The sequence below is a fragment of the Ammodytes marinus genome (assembly GCF_949987685.1).
Source record: "Ammodytes marinus genome assembly, chromosome: 5".
Taxonomy (NCBI): domain Eukaryota; kingdom Metazoa; phylum Chordata; class Actinopteri; order Uranoscopiformes; family Ammodytidae; genus Ammodytes; species Ammodytes marinus.
In genome coordinates this window covers 8,998,271-9,015,464 of record NC_137234.1, presented here as the reverse complement: position 1 = coordinate 9,015,464, position 17,194 = coordinate 8,998,271, and the positions used below count along the sequence as shown (strand labels likewise).

The 17,194-nt window shown below is 40.2% G+C and overlaps 1 protein-coding gene across 1 annotated transcript; it reads right to left on the bottom strand.

Annotated features, from left to right (window-relative positions):
* Positions 1–6,127: 6,127 nt before the first annotated feature.
* LOC307251205 (putative oxidoreductase YjmC) lies at positions 6,128–13,625 on the bottom strand (the record flags this gene model as incomplete). Its single annotated transcript, XM_080028526.1, has 11 exons — positions 6,128–6,193; positions 6,434–6,544; positions 6,811–6,906; positions 7,133–7,251; positions 7,597–7,732; positions 9,168–9,266; positions 9,350–9,403; positions 9,529–9,590; positions 10,811–10,999; positions 11,354–11,502; positions 13,618–13,625. The coding sequence occupies 11 exons, from the start codon at positions 13,623–13,625 to the stop codon at positions 6,128–6,130; spliced, it is 1,089 nt and encodes a 362-aa protein (XP_079884652.1).
* Between the last annotated feature and the right edge of the window lie 3,569 nt (positions 13,626–17,194).

Sequence of the window (17,194 nt, the reverse complement as noted above, 5' to 3'; positions counted from 1 at the left end):
GAACCTATGTAATTGTTCTAATAGCCGATCGGAGAAATCATCCTAATATTGCATAATCCTTCTCAGGTGAAACATAAACCTGTAGTCTTAAAGGATTTTCCACATTCTTTTTGTAAACAAAAACATTAAAAAGTACAAGACATGCTTTAGACCAATTAAATAGATACATGTCACCAGGGCCGCTGCTACGCTTTTGGGTGCCCTAAGCAGAAATTGTCAGTGATGCCCCCCCCCGAAAAAAAAAAAAACACCCAGAAGCTCGCGTCCGCAGGGCGCGAGCAAATTTTTTTTGCCCTTGCAAGATCTCTGCGACTGCTTTTTGGCACATTTGCCAGCATTTACTAACAGAAAGAACAGCTTAACTTGTGAAAAAACTGCCTTTGCAAAGGAATTGAGTGATAGGATCATAGACTGATTATGAGATAATGGGCCCCTGGGCTTACACTCTTAAAGGGCCCCCCACTTGTCCCTATCCAGTCAGGTACACTGAATTTTCTACACGGATACATACAATTAATGGCAAAAACATATTAAGGAAGTCAGTGTTTCCCACAGGATTTTGGGGTATTGTTGGAGGGACCCTGTACCTTGTTGGGGGGTGGGTGGAATTTTTTTTACCTTTTTAAAGTAAAATGCATCAATCTGGTGCACTTTGTGAGGAAATTTTAGAGACTAGAGAGATATAAAATCCTGAGATGCAGAAGGAACATTATTTTTCAGATTTTTCTTAAACAGGTAGCACTCTTTACTCTGCAACTGTAAAAACAGTAGATTGGTCTGCAGACCCATGTTCTATGATGGAGAGGCCCATTTCAACAGATAAAGGGTGGATATGAACAATTTAGAATTCACACATATAAAGTTTATTTGTGTATGTGTGAGGGGGCCTTCAACCCCCTTAGACAGAGCTACTAATGCTGTTGTTTTTAACTTGCTTTTGTATTTCTCCCCTACTAGTTGAGGGGCCCATGATGATTTCTATCTTGTTACATTTTAATGAGTACTTATATTTAGGTTATTCCTTTTTGGACCCTGTTATTGACATCAGTGACTGAGCTCTTTGACTATGCAACATGAAAAGTTACTATCAGTATCTCTGGCTAAGGGCCCCCCTGAGCCCTTGGGCCCCTGGGCCTGTGCCCGGTGTGCCTGTGCAGTAATCCACCCCTGGATAGGTTACACAATTAAGAAAAAACAACGATGGGCCTGTTCATAACTAATTTATATATTTTTTGTAATGTAATGATTATCATGAACTTTAAAAAAAATATATATTTTGGGGGGGGGGGGGGCCCCGGACCATCTCTTTTTCCTTTTTAATTAAAAAAAAAAAAAAAAAAAAAAAAAAAAATTATAATTATAATTTTTTTTTTTTTGGGGTGCCCCCCCCAGGAACTTGGTGCCCTACGCAGTCTGCGTACTCTGCGTATAGGGAGCGGCGGCCCTGCATGTCACCTTTGTGGATGAAGCAATATTAGTAATAGTGAGTCAGTCATACTCTTTGCTCAAACAACCACTGCACTGGTGTTTGAAATGGATGTGAACATATTGACTAGCTTCTAAGCTCTTCTGATCTGATCCTCCTACAGTGTGAAAGTGTTCTCCAGCGATCTCCACCACCAGAAGCACTAATCTCCTCGGCCATAACCACCGGTCAGCTGCAACAGGGTCTTACCCTCTGAAAAAAGTGTTTGTCTGTGTGAGGAATCTCACATTTTAGCACTGGTTTAGTTAATTGTATTTTCCTTCTCTTCTCAACTCACTAATTTCCTGCATATATGACCCTGCTTTGTGGAAAATACACCACCACCGCAACCGTCGCCACACACTCCTCATTTAGCAGCCAATAGTGTATTCAAGTCAAAAAAAAAAAACAGTGACCCCCACACACGCGCATGTCATGGCCTTTTTGCATCACTCGCTCCATCAGTAGTAGTCGCTCACTTCATGATTTGCTAGTTCAGAGAGTGATGGACAGATCCCCCCTCAGCGACACAAAGGAAAACACCTGTTAGAATCTACTTAATCCTGAACAGCGGCCCTTCTCTTAGAGCTCTTTGGGGCCCCACATAATCCACACTAGGGCACCGGGCCAAGGCCAGGACAGATTAGGCCCCCAATACCCATCCATGCGCACACACCTCCAAGTCTGCCCCCTATAACGAGTGTTTGAATCGGCCCCCGCCCGAGCTAGTCTCCCACCATGCATCGGCTTCATACGCACTTGCAGACCTGGCCCAGCCCAGCACTCACTTCACACCCCCCTCCAACTTTCTTTCTCCTCCCCCGCTGGGGTTGAAAGACCATTGATTTGTTGATTTCTGATTTTTTGTTTGCGTTCGGCCAAGTGTTAACGAGACATCCAGGGTCCAGTGCAAGGATTTTTGGGATGGGAGATTAAGGTCCCGATCTGTCTCTGCCCAGTTCCCCTACTCCCTTGTGGCTCTGGAAGAGGCCTTTTCTTCATATCAGTCATTCAGTCACACAAGGGGGGGCGGTTCAACCATTGAGCCCTCGCTCAAATGTTGAAAAAGCACTAAAGTGCCCTCAAGAGTGGTGAAAATGAGAGGAAATGCCTTATAGGCTGCCCTTTTCATGTGCAAAACATGATTGGGTGCCCTCTAGGGTGCCCCTTCGTACAATAAATTATGATGATGTGCCCTCTAGAATAAGAAAATTATGATGTGCCTTAATGAGTGCCCTTCTGCTCGTCTGGTGCCCTTTTAGTGCCCTTCTGCCCGTCTAGTGTCCTACCAGTACCCTGATAGTGCCCTTCTGCCCGTCTAGTGTCCTACTAGTACCCTGATAGTGCCCTTCTGCCCATCTAGTGTCCTACTAGTACCCTGATAGTGCCCTTCTGCCCATCTAGTGTCCTACTAGTACCCTGATAGTGCCCTTCTGCCCGTCTGGTGCCCTTCGAGTGCCCTTCTGCCCGTCTGGTGTCTCCCTGGTTGAAAAAGTGTTGAAAATGAGAGAAAGTGCCTAATTGGCGGCCCTTTACACGTGAACAAAAATAATTGAGTGCCCTAGGTTGCCCCTCGATACAATAGGCCTAAATGATGATGATGTGCCCTCTGGAGCAAGAATATTGCAAACTGAAAAAACATGTTGTGTGCATTGAGGTGCAGACGTTCCTCTCTTTGGTAGCCGAAGAACGGGGAATGTGAAAGAGGCGTCGCTTTCATGTGGCGTCGCTTTGACAAACAGCTACATCGAGTGGTACTTAAATCTCCACTGGATAACGAAGTAAAAAGCGGATTAAGAGTATCTCCGTACCCATAGTGGAAAAGCGCAATTAGATGCCAAGTTAGAAAAACTTAATATTTTCAGTTTGCATAATCTGTCTAAAATGTATATACAACGGGGTCTTCACGGCAGTGCTTGCTAAGGTTAGGGGATAGAGCCTTCCAGGCAGTGCTGTCTTTAAGGCTTTGGTGGGGGAACAAAACACCATCGAAAAGCAACTGTGCGCTGTTGGGGCCCCATGTTGTCCAAAATGTGCCCTTTTAATTGTTTCGCCCCTGCCCTTCAAACAGTCTGAGTCCGCCACTGCACACACACACACACACAGAGCTGCTTCAAAGGTGTGATAACAATCAGTAAAATTGAAATTTCAGTTTTGGTGTGTTTGCTCACATATCAGCTTAACATAAGATAATTATTAAATTAATATCTACACTGCCTACATAAAGTTACGTAACAAACAATAATAACATCACATAAAACATAAAACATGAAACCTACATTTTAAATAATCCTGATAATTGAGTAGAGCCAGTTCACACATACTATGTCTCCATCTAGTGGTGAGAAATCATACATACAAGCTTTGCACACTCTCCTCAGATCAGGGAGGTCAACTTTAACATGCCAATGCTTATGTTATTTATACACCACTTCTATCTTGATTTTGTTTAAAACTTGAAGTTTAAACTGCTTTAGTATGTGATTATGAATATAAATCAACTTGCTTAACATAGAGAACAATTATGTCACAAACAATTATTTTCCCACACGCCTACAAACCAACAACATATTTATAAATGTGTTTGAAGGATATTATTTTTGATAATGACATTGATATACATTATGAATAATGTTTCGCAAGGATTACTTTTAAACTATTGTAACCAGTTTAAAGGCTAGTGTGGTTTCTGGACAGACTTTCACGAACTGTGGTGGTTATCAGGATGATGGAAAAAGAGACAGCTTGAAGCAGTTGAGGAGGTTTCCGGAACAATTCTTTATTATAAACAAAAACTCAGACTGCAATCAAAAGAACAAAGCCAATCAAAATATGCGAAGTATTGGAGTCAAATTGAAGTGAGGTAGATGCACCATGAAAAGCTCCTAGCAAAAACCCGCTATTCTTCTGATTTTAAGGCCTATTTATTCTCCGACTCTAAGTAAGATGAGTGTCACTGGTCAATAGGATCTGCCCCCTTGTCGTCCCTGATAGGTGGACACTGACTATTCCTTAAAACATTACCAAAAGAGACTTAGTTGGAAACATCATCTTCAGAGGAGTGCCCCATGGGGTGCCTGTGAGTCTACTCAGACTTTCAGAATAGTATGATTTCGCAACTTCACATAAACTAACTACTGTTAGGCTCGTAAAACAGTCAGTCCTGAGCCTATTTTACTGCATGCAAGCTAAAGCTGAAATACCGGAGGTTTCCCTTTCAATGACCACGCTAAACAACCCACATTCCTGACCCTGTCTCTTACCAGGGGAGAACACTATTTATATAATGGCCTGCTCAACACACATGGAGAGATGCATTTTGACTTGTAGATATCTTGTTATTCAGTATAATGGTTTTACTTAATTAAACAGTCATTTCAGGATGTGTTATGACAAAATACACCACACTAGCATATTACTGTTAAAGTTACAGTTAAATGTTTCACTTATACATTTATTTGGTGCATAGTTATGTTTCTGCTCTTGATCCATTGTCTGTGTATTCCATTTAAAAGAATAGGGAAGTATTTCTTGACCTGCGTTTTAGAACATGAACTGTGACCGTTGGGAGTTTTAAGAAATGTTGACGCTTGCACCATCTGGTGGTTCTGTGGGGGAGCTTGTTTTGTAGGAAGACCTGTGGATCCAAATAACCATGAACAAACAGCAACACATAAAGTACACACATTTATATGCTTGTGGATATTTTTGAAGGAAGTCCACTTTTTGAAGGAAGTCCATGTTCAGTCACTCATAGCTCTCCATTTGTAGATTATCTGCCTCACGGTGGACCGATGGAGCTCAAACTTTTTTTAAATGAATTTATAGCTGTCCCCAGACACATGTGCAGCATCACAACTCTATTCCCAAGATCCTCTGAGATTGTTTTCCCTTTTGGCATGTCTGACCTGAGGGGAAGGCTATACTACGAAGCGAGATTAAGAGCTGAGCGAGGTCTGTTGAGTCTAAAGACAGAGTTTTCAGTATATATATATACAACACAGACACACAAGTGTTGGTATTAATGGAGTTTATTGATAAGGCACATAGAATGGTGTTTTATGATCCTAAAAGGATAGTGCAACATTCTCAATTTCACTTTAAAAAAGGATTATTTTTTGTGGGTTAGCCTACACACAGTTAAGCACGACAAAAGTACAGTCACAAAGCACTACTGCATTGGAACACAATAGCTCACCAGGAGAATGACCCAACTGTCAAATGAATGAATACTAAAGCATATATAACAGCTGCAGCACAACTTGAATTTTGTTATCTCATTCACATCCAACTACAAAAATAATAAAGCTTTAAGCAAAGATTGGGCAAACTTTCTCTGTAAGAGATACAGCAACTTGAAGACATGTTTAAATGTGGATGCACTATCTCAAGACACCAAAAGTATAAGTAAAACGTGTTTCAATTAGTCCCTTCAAAAAAGGAAAATATCCTTCGTTTTGCTTTTTATATGAAAAAAATATGTAATTATTATTATAAATGTCTTAAAAGTTTAATCAAGTTTTAAAGTTAACTCACTTGAAAGGTTTGGTTAAAATGAATACAATGTGATAGTCCACGTGTAAAATATGCTACAAAAGAGTTGATTTCCTGAGTTGCGAAATGTTAACTTCAAGATGAACAGATGTTGAGAGACTGGGCCCACTAGTTGGAGATGAGCGTGTCACATGGCAGCAGTGGATGGACACCAACGTTCTTGGCACATTCGTTCTGCAGAGTAAAATGCAAAAAAAATAAATGTGTCAAGTAGTTTCAAGTAGCTCAGAAGTTTTTTTTCTTAAAGCAGACGTTGGGATAATTAAGGAAACAAGCTTAATCACATTATTGCTAAGAGTGAGATGTGAAGATGCATGGCACTCTCTTATGTCTGTCCGGTGAACACAAAGATACCGCCAGCTGCCACTTAGCTTAGCATAAAAAGACAAAAGATAATTATTTCTAGTTAATTACCATGTAGTTGACAACATTGATGTGGTAGGGGATCCCACCCATGTCCTCACACCTCTTCATGTTCATCCTCTCTGGATCTCCAGCAGCCAAAACGGGAGTATTGACGACAGCCTGCAAAAAAATAAAAAATAAATATCTATCATCTAGGTATTTGGTCTTAATGGTCTGTATATCATCACTTGATAGGTGGATTGTATGTGATGATAAGAGTTAATTTTCATTCACATGTCATGTGTTTTTGTATTTGATTTATGGCAAAAGGATCTTGGGTATTTGCACTGTGCAGAATGTGGCCAAGTGTCCTTGTTTTCTCTACTCTACTATGGACCTTCCCTTGTGTCCTCCTGGATAGAGTCATTATTAGTATAATTACTCACAGGCTCCATCTCTCTCTGGATGGACAGCAGGTCCGACATCCTGTCGCTGAATCCGGGAGCAAAGTTCTCTGGGTTGATCGCCACGAAACACTGACCCTGAGAACACAACACGGGCGATGACAACACTGTGAACTGACCGCATACAAACAGTTAAGGGAAACAAAGCATGGCATGTCACGGCCTACGTCAGACTCATCGATCCACAGCAGCTGTAGTCTAAAAGATGAGCGCAAAAAACACAGTGTTTCACCTTTGGCTCAGTTCACCTGTCCTGTCGTCTTCAAGACAACAAACAAGCCCAGAGGAAGAAAAAAAAACGTACCAGGTTGGCAACACGGTCTGTTTCTTTCCACGTGCGGATATGTTTGCTGTACTGGGCACCGGCCAGGATACCACAGAACACCTCCACCATCATTCCCAGACCGTAGCCTTTGTACCCTCCTGAGGACAACAACACGGACAAACACAAACATCAGCTTTTATATAGAGAGAAAATGAATGCAACACATGTCACAAATCGTTTGTGATATTTATATACAATCAATAAGCCCAACAACCCAGAGGCAGGAAGAGCACAAACATCTTTCTCTTTGAAAGATGTTTGGTCTAGATACTGCAAATAAGAGAATGACTGAGCAGAAATTGTATAATTTCTACTTGATTCTGACCCTGAATGAATATATGAAGGTAGAGCAGTAGGACAATAGGATTATTTCGACATGCTATCTAACTAATCAACAACACGTCTCAAATGTAACCAAATACTTGTATCAGCTGGTTTCTGACCTGTGGCTTCACTGCCGCCAATGGGCACCAGCCCCCCTCCACTCAGGACTCTCTTAGGGTCGGTGGTCAGCGTGCCCTGGGCATCACAGCCCCAGCCCTCTGGGATAGTGTCTCCACGCCGGTCATACAGCTCCACCTGTGTACACATAACGCATTGACACGGTGAGAGAGTAAGAAGATCTTAAAGTAGATAGCTTTTCAAAACCACAGTAACAAAGGGTGTATTCACACATGGAAAGTCCGTTAGTTCACTTGCTTTGGTCCAGACCAAATAGAATTTGGATTTTTTTGTTTGGTGTGGTCCACTTTCATATTGCCCCTTTTGCAAGTGAACCAGCATTACGAAGCAAAACCACACGTGATCTAAGGTCATTCATTCATTGGACAGACATTCTGGGGTGGAGAGAAGCAGGAAGAACGAAGTAAAAACTGCGAATTTATCATTGATATAATATGGAGTTAAAAATAATAAAAATGCCTACATCTAGCCTATAAATAAAGAAGAAAAAAATCTAATTATTGTTGTTTCATATGTTTATAATATGTAGCCCTATGACAATGCCACGTTATGTGGCTTCTAGCCTACGATGTGAAACATCATTTTTACTGTATTTTTGCTGCTGGACGCGCGACTCGCGTGAAGAATAGGCTCAAACTGAAACACAGCTGATTAAGCTGTGTATCAGCTGGGTGTCAGTTCGGCGCAGTTCAGCACCAAACTGACACGGGACAGTATTGACGGTCCCGTTGGGAAGAACAATAAAAACACACACTTCATGCAAAGCGCAGCGTGAACCTGTTGGCACTGTAGGCTACGGGAGACGCTCCTCTCCATCTGATCGCTGATCCGCACGCATCATTATCAAATGTAATATTTTCGCTCGGGGCTCCCGGTCAAACCACAACTAATCTTCCTAACAATGGCGACAACAACACTTTCCCATAATGTGAAGCTGATGGCGATTTATTAAAAAAGAAAAGAAAGAAAAGGCACAGTGCTTCCTGCAATTGGGTCGGATCGAGTCCGGCCAAATTCACACCACAAACGAACTGCAGCAGAGTGCGTTTTGAAGCGCATCGAGACTACCTCTTCAGCTGGGTCTCGGAGCGTTTGTTTGGTCCGCCCCCGAGTGCGATTGCTGTATTCACACCTGTCTGAAAGATGCGCACCGAAGGTGGAAGTGCACCTGAGTTCGTTTCAACCGAACTAAACACAGCATGTGTGAATACACCCAAAGTGTTCAACAAGTCCAGATATTGCCCTCATTCTGCATTGTTAAATTATAGTGAACTATTGTTGCAACCTGTGACTATAGAATGATTCTGTTACAGCCAGTGTCTGCACATGGCCAGATAACATCATAAACATATTCAGGGAGAGCAAGGCAGACTGTATGGAAAGCACTGCATACAGTATTTTCTATTTTCTGCTTTGTTAACTCTGAACATAACCTCCTTTGAGCAGGTACATTGTGCAGCAGAAGATACCATGGTGATCTAGCCAGGTAAAAAAAAAGACATTTGTGTCACTGAAAACACATTTATACACATGGCCTATACAATAATTTTACCTTTCCCAGTGCTACTGCTGATGTGGCCATGTCCAGAACAAAGCTGTCTCCATCTTTAGCAGGAGCAGCCACGCTGAGGGGGTTTGTGCCCAAAGTGCACTGCAAACATCAGGTTCACAGAATTAGAATGAGAAGGACAAGTGCCTCATGCATGTTATGCTGTAGAATAATCAGAATCGTACCTCTTTACCACGCGTGGGAACTACCAGTGGGGACGTGTTGGTAAATGACATGCCCTGTGTTGGTCAGATTATTATTAGACATACAAGTAGAACCATTGAAAATGTAAAAAAATCTTTCTAGCAATTATATTTCAACAACTTTCAAAATGAGTTGACATGCGGATACAACTTTCACTCACAATCATGTTTTCCTTCAGAGCTTGCATTGCGTAGTATCCAGCAATACCGAAATGGTTGGAACCTAAGATGGAAAAGCGCCATACAATCAACATTTTGAATTACAATGGAAATCTATTTTTTTATTCTTTTTTTTTTTTTTTTTTTTTTTAATGAAACTGTAATGATTGAAATCCAATGCACTGGATGCCTTGGTAGTCAGTTGTTTTGTTTTTCCTTCTACCACACTTTTGTTAACCATCACTTGACTTATCTTTTCAAAATGGAACATAGTCCCTAATATCCAATGAAATACAATCTGAATCTGCAACCTGAGCGTGAAATATCAGTTGGGGGGTAAAACTTGGCTCAATCAAAAAAAGTTTTAAAATCATTACAGTAACTGTATATATATATAATAGCAGTTACAGTAGGGGAGACCGGGGTAAGTAGGCACACTTTTTACTCTAGTGAGAATTGCTCATCACCTAAACATCTTTAAATAGTAATTCCTACATTAAATTGAAGCTTAAGGTGTTGGCTTGAAATGTGAACCCCTCACTTTTTCTAATTTATTGTAATAAAGAAGACATTTACCATCAAAGACACACATTGCGACAACCAACCCCATCAAGGGGTCGGTTGTCACACACTATGGGGTTGTTTGTCACAATGTTATCTTAATGGGAAAAATCTTAAAAAGAAGGCAAGAAAGCAGAACTACATTTGAAAGTTTAATTTCATTGTCAAGTTGAAAAATAGGCCTACATAACTGTATGCATATTAACACAAAATGAGCAAGGAATAAACAAAAAGGAACCCCAACTGGAATTTCTTGCTAGCATCAAGGCCAACAACCATCTGACAACTAATTAGCTTGCTAAAAACAATCTAAACTATAGCTTACCCTTCACACTTTTTAGGGTAACAAGTGTGTTGTTATAAACCCATTGTTTAAAAGCCTAGAAGAAAAATACTGAGGAGCTAAATATTTTCAATTTGACATGAAACACACTAACAGTCCTCTCACCTCAAATTCAGCAGTCTAACTCCAAGGAAGACTATGTAGGTGACCTCTGATCCCAGTTGTGGATATTTACATACCAAAATTTAACAGACAGCACCTTCTGTTTCCGAGATATAACGATTGTGACAACCTACCCGTGTGACATATTACCCCGTTCTCCCCTACATAGACATTTTGACTTTGGCTTGACCAATTACGTTTTTTTATATTTTTTTAAGACTGAAGCATCATTTCTCGAGACCAACTGTTTGACATGCTGCACGAAACTTAAGACTGACCGTGTGCCACCACCCAGCCAATGCCAGCTTCTTTGGCCTTCTTGATGGCCAGCTCCATGCAGAAGTTCCCCACCACGGGACCCAGGAGGTTATTCCCGTTCACCAGCGCTGTGGCCGCGCTCTCCTTCTCCACCACCGGCTCACCGTCCTTGGCACAGATTCCCAACTGGATGTCCTTCACGTACATGTCTGTAGAAAAAAGTATAGAGGCGGCAAGCACAGACAACAACAATATTTAAATACTGACACGAAAACATCGCAATCAAGAAGATCAAGTTGAATGTTGAAAAAGAATGGAGAGATTTGCTTTCATATAAAACACAAATGTGCAGTTCTGAAATGTATTTTTTTTTTCAGACATATTTTGGATAGATATCATAATGCATGAAATATAACTGCCAAAGTAAGATTGTATTTGTAAAGGACAACATTCAATTAGGATTGGATTTGTGAAAAAAATATTATTATTTTTCGTATTAATGTTCACCATCTAATTAACAAGCATGAAAGTAAAGTGTAAATCCTACACAGCGGCCCACTGACCCATCCTGTTGAGTCCATGGCTGTAGTGTCCCCTTTGGTCCCCCTCCACCAGCACCTCGGCCAGGCTGCGGGCGTGATGCGGCTTGGTGCCCACGGAGATCATACATCTCTCCATGAAGCCTTGCACCACCTCTTTGCTGATCAGACATCTGCATAGAGGGAAAGGTTATAAGCTGATGATTTTATCCTTAAAATGTGCCATTTGCTGTTGTCACTGTCACCTGTTAAAATAACAAAGATTCATTTCAAAGTATTCAGGAACACGTCTGTATTCAGAAACATGGGAATCATGATTATAAAAATAAACTTTTTAAATTATATGTTTTGGAACAATAACCTTCAGTTAATGTTGCATTTTTAATCACAATGTGAAATGTTTTGTTTTTTGAATATATTGTTGCATTCATTACATGTCCACAGCGCACTACGTTCAAAGGTGAAGAACATTTGTGTTTTAGTTGGTTAACGACAAAAGTTATTGTCTGACTTTTTATCCCGAATGTCTGTTATGTTTAATGCCTTTGACGTAATGGGTTAACAAATCACATTTTAACCCAGCGGGGGAAAAATCCATAAAGTCAACTATTTTCTTTGTTTATTTAAGCTGTTCTATTCCTCATAATAAAAACAGAACAGACAGTCTGACTTTTGGCCTAAAAAGCACAAAGGTAATCCAGAGCGGATGCCCTGGCCTAAATATGCCTGATGCCAAAGTCCTGCAGGGGTGAACCCTAACACACATTTTAAAGGATTGTAGAAAGTGGACAGCCCCAAGCCATGTCAAAGTTTGAAGTCCATCTTTGCAACACACATTTGAAACCCTGTAACCTTACTGACAATGCAGGGCATGACAGAAAAGCTTTATTGGTATTTCACTGGCTTTAAAAAGCAACCCTGAGCTGTGTGAATATAAGAACTGGCCGGACATCAGGTACCAGTTGATAAATAGATAAATAAAAAAGTGTTACCTAGAGAGATTAGTGTCGGCACAGACTTAGCAATAACTAAACGTGTTCAGACTAAACAAGAATAGTAAAGATTATGTCTAAATTCTAAAATAAAACTTTATTGGAGGAGATAATAAATTATGAAATTGCTCCTCTGCAAGTTCCTCTCTAAAATGACATTGTGTTCTGTACAAAAATCCTTGCTAAAAAACAAAACAATAACTGATGCAAGTCAATGAACAGGCTGCACAATAGTGCTTGGGCGTTCATTAAGTAAAGGGTTTATTTTGATAGCAAGAGCTCCTCCGGAGGGATCACTGATAACCTTATACACTATGTATTCTGTTAAGAGTGATCCTGTTCCTTAAAATCATCACATACTTAAGGCACTTCTACTCCACAGGGGGGAGACGTCTAAATTACATTACAGAGGTTTTGAAACAGTTTGAGGAGGACAGACAGGCTGAGAGGCAGACAGGGGCGCTCTGGAGGTGTAGTGGATAGAGATATACCATATTGGCGCCGGCCTTCGTTGCAGTGGTCACGGGTTCAAATCCGACCTGTGGACCTTTACTGCAGGTCATCCCCCCTCTCTCTGTCTCCCCATTTCAACTCTGTACTGTCTAATAAAGCTTGAAAATGCCAAAAATTTAACAATCCTCCGATAATCTTTACTGGTGGGTAAAAATGTGAACTAACTTGAAGGGTGTTAATGTAACTATATGGCATCTATATAGACATGCTCACATGGGAGCACACAAGCATTCAGGCTTTAAAATGTAAACTGAAGTCTGGATATAAGTTGTCAGACTTTGCAGATATGTTACTGTTTGATGTGTTTTGTTTGTTTTGTTCTTTGGTTTTAACATTTGTACACTTAATAGGAAGCTGTTTGCATTTATTCTAGCAGATAAATCCTGCTAGAATAAAATGCACTGAATTGAACTGGACCTTAACTAAGTAAAATATATAAATACAAGTATAGTACACATCTCTACTAAGCAGGATCCACACAATGATTAGCGGAAAAAGGCTCTATTTCAAGAAAAGAAAAGAAAAAAAAATATTGAATTTAAAAGCACAGAGGTAGTGTCATATCAAAAGAACTGAAGCATCCAAAGATAAATGCCCCTTCTATTGTCCACCAATTCAAGTCACAGTATTTTATTTTAATTCTAAATCATTCGTATAGCCTATATAGAAGGAACCATTTATTTTGCATCTTTTTTTTTTTGTCGTGCCATGTTGCTCTTTCCCACGCTAGTTGACTCTGTTGTCCTTGGTTGCCTAAATATGGAGAACACATTTGGCCCTTACCTGCTCATGTTGAATGTTCTGCTTTGCACTTCTACTCTTCCAGGTGTTGTATCTTGTGTTGCTGATGATCTGCCGGTGAAGTCTCGGCTTTTCAAGCTCAGCAGTGTTTGGAAACACCCAGTGTTAAGAAATCAATCAGGAATCCTGTGTGTGCGTGTGTGGCCCCCTGGTTGGACGAAGGGGTCTGATGGGGTGGGGAGTCTCAACACTGGCTTGCTCTTGCGTTGCAAGCTTACTATCTATGATGACAAGGTGATCAAGCCTTTACGTAAACATTGCATTTTGCAGCTTGTGGTGTTTTCACTGTTCACATGGACAGGCAGTCTGCCTTTGGAGAGCACATGATGTAAGACAGGTAATTTCCCCCTGGGGAATATATCAGCAGAATCATCATAAGACCTCTGCTATAGATTCATATTTGTATGATACACTTTTCTTTCGAAACCTATAAGAATGCTGGGTAACACGTTACAATAAGTTACACACTTTAGTAACTACTACATGGTTATGCATTACCTACTACATAGTTTTATTTTTTTAAATGTTAAAAACTACTACTACATACGTTTTTTTTTTAGTAAATACTAGTTATGCTTTACCTAGTTTTTAAATGTATTTTAAATGTTTTAGTAACCACTTCACATTGCAGGAACTTGTAGGGTTATGTTAACCTTTACTCCCTGGTTCACCGTTGAAGACAGACAACCTGCATGCATTCTAACCATAGGTTTATCATTAAACTAGAAGAGTGGTACGCCAAACAGTGAAATGATAAAGAGACAACCTCAGCTTTGATGTTGATGATCTATCTGTCTATCTATCTATTTATCTGTCTGACTGTCTGTCTATATATCTATCTATCTGATTACATCAACTATTGTGTGATTGACAAAATCTCCCTCTAGTGCCGCTGTGTGTCGTGAGCATGTCCAATCAAGCAACTGCCACAACCCCCACCTCCAGTAAACATATCATTGAATATGAAAAAGGGTTTCACTGGATGGGATCAAATGCACAAATCTGCCTTTTTGTAATGTTTCTAAATAAATATTGCTTGTGTTTGTCTAATTGCATGTTTTTTTTTTACAAGTCTCAGGCCGTTGTTGAGCTTCAGGGCCGTCGTGAACATGCCTTTCTCTTGCAAAGTGCTAGCGGGAAGCCAGAGAAAACACAAACCAGGCAGTTGAACCAAGCTTTAAACTAAACACCAACACAGAAACATTATTCTAAAAGACTAAGTTGAGTTCAATTGATAAGACGTTTGCTTTTTTGGGTTTCTTTCTTGTTGTAATTTCCTTACCCTAATTTCCTAATTCATACCCAGAGATGTGGCAGAAGTACTCAGATCGTTATCAAAAGTAAGTGTTGAAATGCTACACTGTACAACCTTTTGCTGATACAATTTTCTTTATTCTGCATAAATACAAGTATTTCTATATTGAAAGTATGTGTAGGCTACTTGTATTATTTTTCCCTTGTGTAAAATATCTAAGTGCCTTGCAGACATTCGGTCCACATGATACAGTAAGAACATAATAATAGGGTACACATGGCGTGAATCTCATTTTTTGGAGTCTTACGCAAGCTCACATTTGAAGCTTACGTACCTTTTTAAAATTGCAATGTATGAACAAGAGAGGAGATAATGAGATACTACAGTTAACAAAGTTATTTAATTGGTTATGGAGCTGCTTCCCTATCTTACACGGCTCTATGAATAAATTATGAAACGATGAAACACATTTCAACCGTCTCACTATTGATATTTCACTGCCCAAATGCAAACGCCTCACCAACAGTAATGGCTTTAGAACTGTGGCTTGTTTTAAGCGTGTACATCTTGTTGTATGACAGGTATCTAATGAAATGCTGGGGTCTTTTTTTACAACAGCAGAGTAATTCAACGTGTTTCCAATTTAACATGTAGAGCATGTAGAGCTGGCAGTACTGACCGAGGATTCCAGATAGAACTTATGGAAACGTAAAGAAACGTGTAGAAAATGCAGCTTCATATATTTTTGTTTGTGACGTTGTTAAGACAATAAGTAGCCTTTTTTAACGTGCCTGTTAATTTGTTAGAACAGCTCCAACCTGCACCAACCAAACACTACAAATACACTGAGTTTCATGATTAAACCACATTTTTAATCATCAACCTGTCTACACAGCAACTGTCGAAGCTACGTTTTAGACTCTAAGTTTACTGCAATGTGTGAGGAAGGATTGAAATGTTTGTGGTTGTGTGTGTGTGTGTGTGTGTGTGTGTGTGTGTGTGTGTGTGTGTGTGTGTGTGTGTGTGTAGGCCTGTGAGCACACCACACTTTTAAACATAAGCCTTTCCTCTTGCACCACAGCACCCTCGTGTGCAGATCGTAGCTTTGCAGATACAGTGCATTACATCTAGTAGGCTTTATCTGCCATGCAGGAAAATAAATGGATTATGCTCTGTAACACACTGTATCGTGGGGTGCAAAATATGTCAAAACCTCTAGGGGCTTCAGGACTTTTTCTTTGGCTGTAGGTGGACAGAAATGAAAGAGCTGAAAGATGCAAGAAATGGAGCAGAAGCCTTCATAGTTGAGGCAAGAAGTGGGTCATGGTGTCGTTTGTTGTTTTTGGATTTAAAAAAAAATGAACCATGCATATTTGTATTCATATATAAATAGTCATATATCAGCTTTTGACCTGTTCAATTTAACACAGAATACTCTTCTGATGAGCATGTAGCCCTAATAATGACTGAGTGATAGAGTAAAATATACATTATGCTACTTTTTTTTGTAAGAAGGCAGCATTTGTGTTAATTTTCAAATTAATTTCATCCCTGACCAAAAGTAATTGCGTAAAACTTCCTTTTGATTAAGTTCAGGTCAGGGTAAAAGTAAAACTACTGTTGTAGTTTAGTAATGTGGTATAGTTTACGTTCACAGGTCAAAAGTGTTTATTGAACCGGACTCACTTGACTCCATAGCACAAGTGCATGTGTCCTTTCTGCATGTCTCTCCTCTGTTTCTCCAAGCGGATAAAAAAGGGCAGCGACAAGTTAGCGCTCCCCTCCCTCTGCAGTGCCAGCTCCTAGCCTGTAATTCTCCACGGCTCAGACATCTGTAAGCATTTCTCCTTTCACCGCACGAGCAAAATAGAAAGTTTGGAAGCTGCAGTCTGTGATTTGGGTGTGTATAAATAAAGTTGCGAGCAAAGGAGAGGCTTGCTAATAAGATGTGCAGTCCAGAAGGTGGGAGGTCCGGCAGAGAAGGGGGCCACACAAGTCATCGAAAGACGAGGAGCTCCAGGAGAAATGGAGCCTGTGAGGGGCATTCATTTGTTTGCATTGTGTACATTGTAAATAGCATTATGGAAGAAATGACAGCTTTGTCGGACAAAACAAAACAACTTTTGATTGCAGTTCAATTCATTAAATGTTATTTTGTTAAGGTCTGTAAATGTTGACTTGAAGGACTAAGTCCTTGAAGGCATAGAAAACATTATAGGCACGGGAGTGATTTAGCATGCCATATTTGGTGGCTTTGGATACCTGAACATACAGGTTATAATTGTTTCCGATGTATAATTCAAT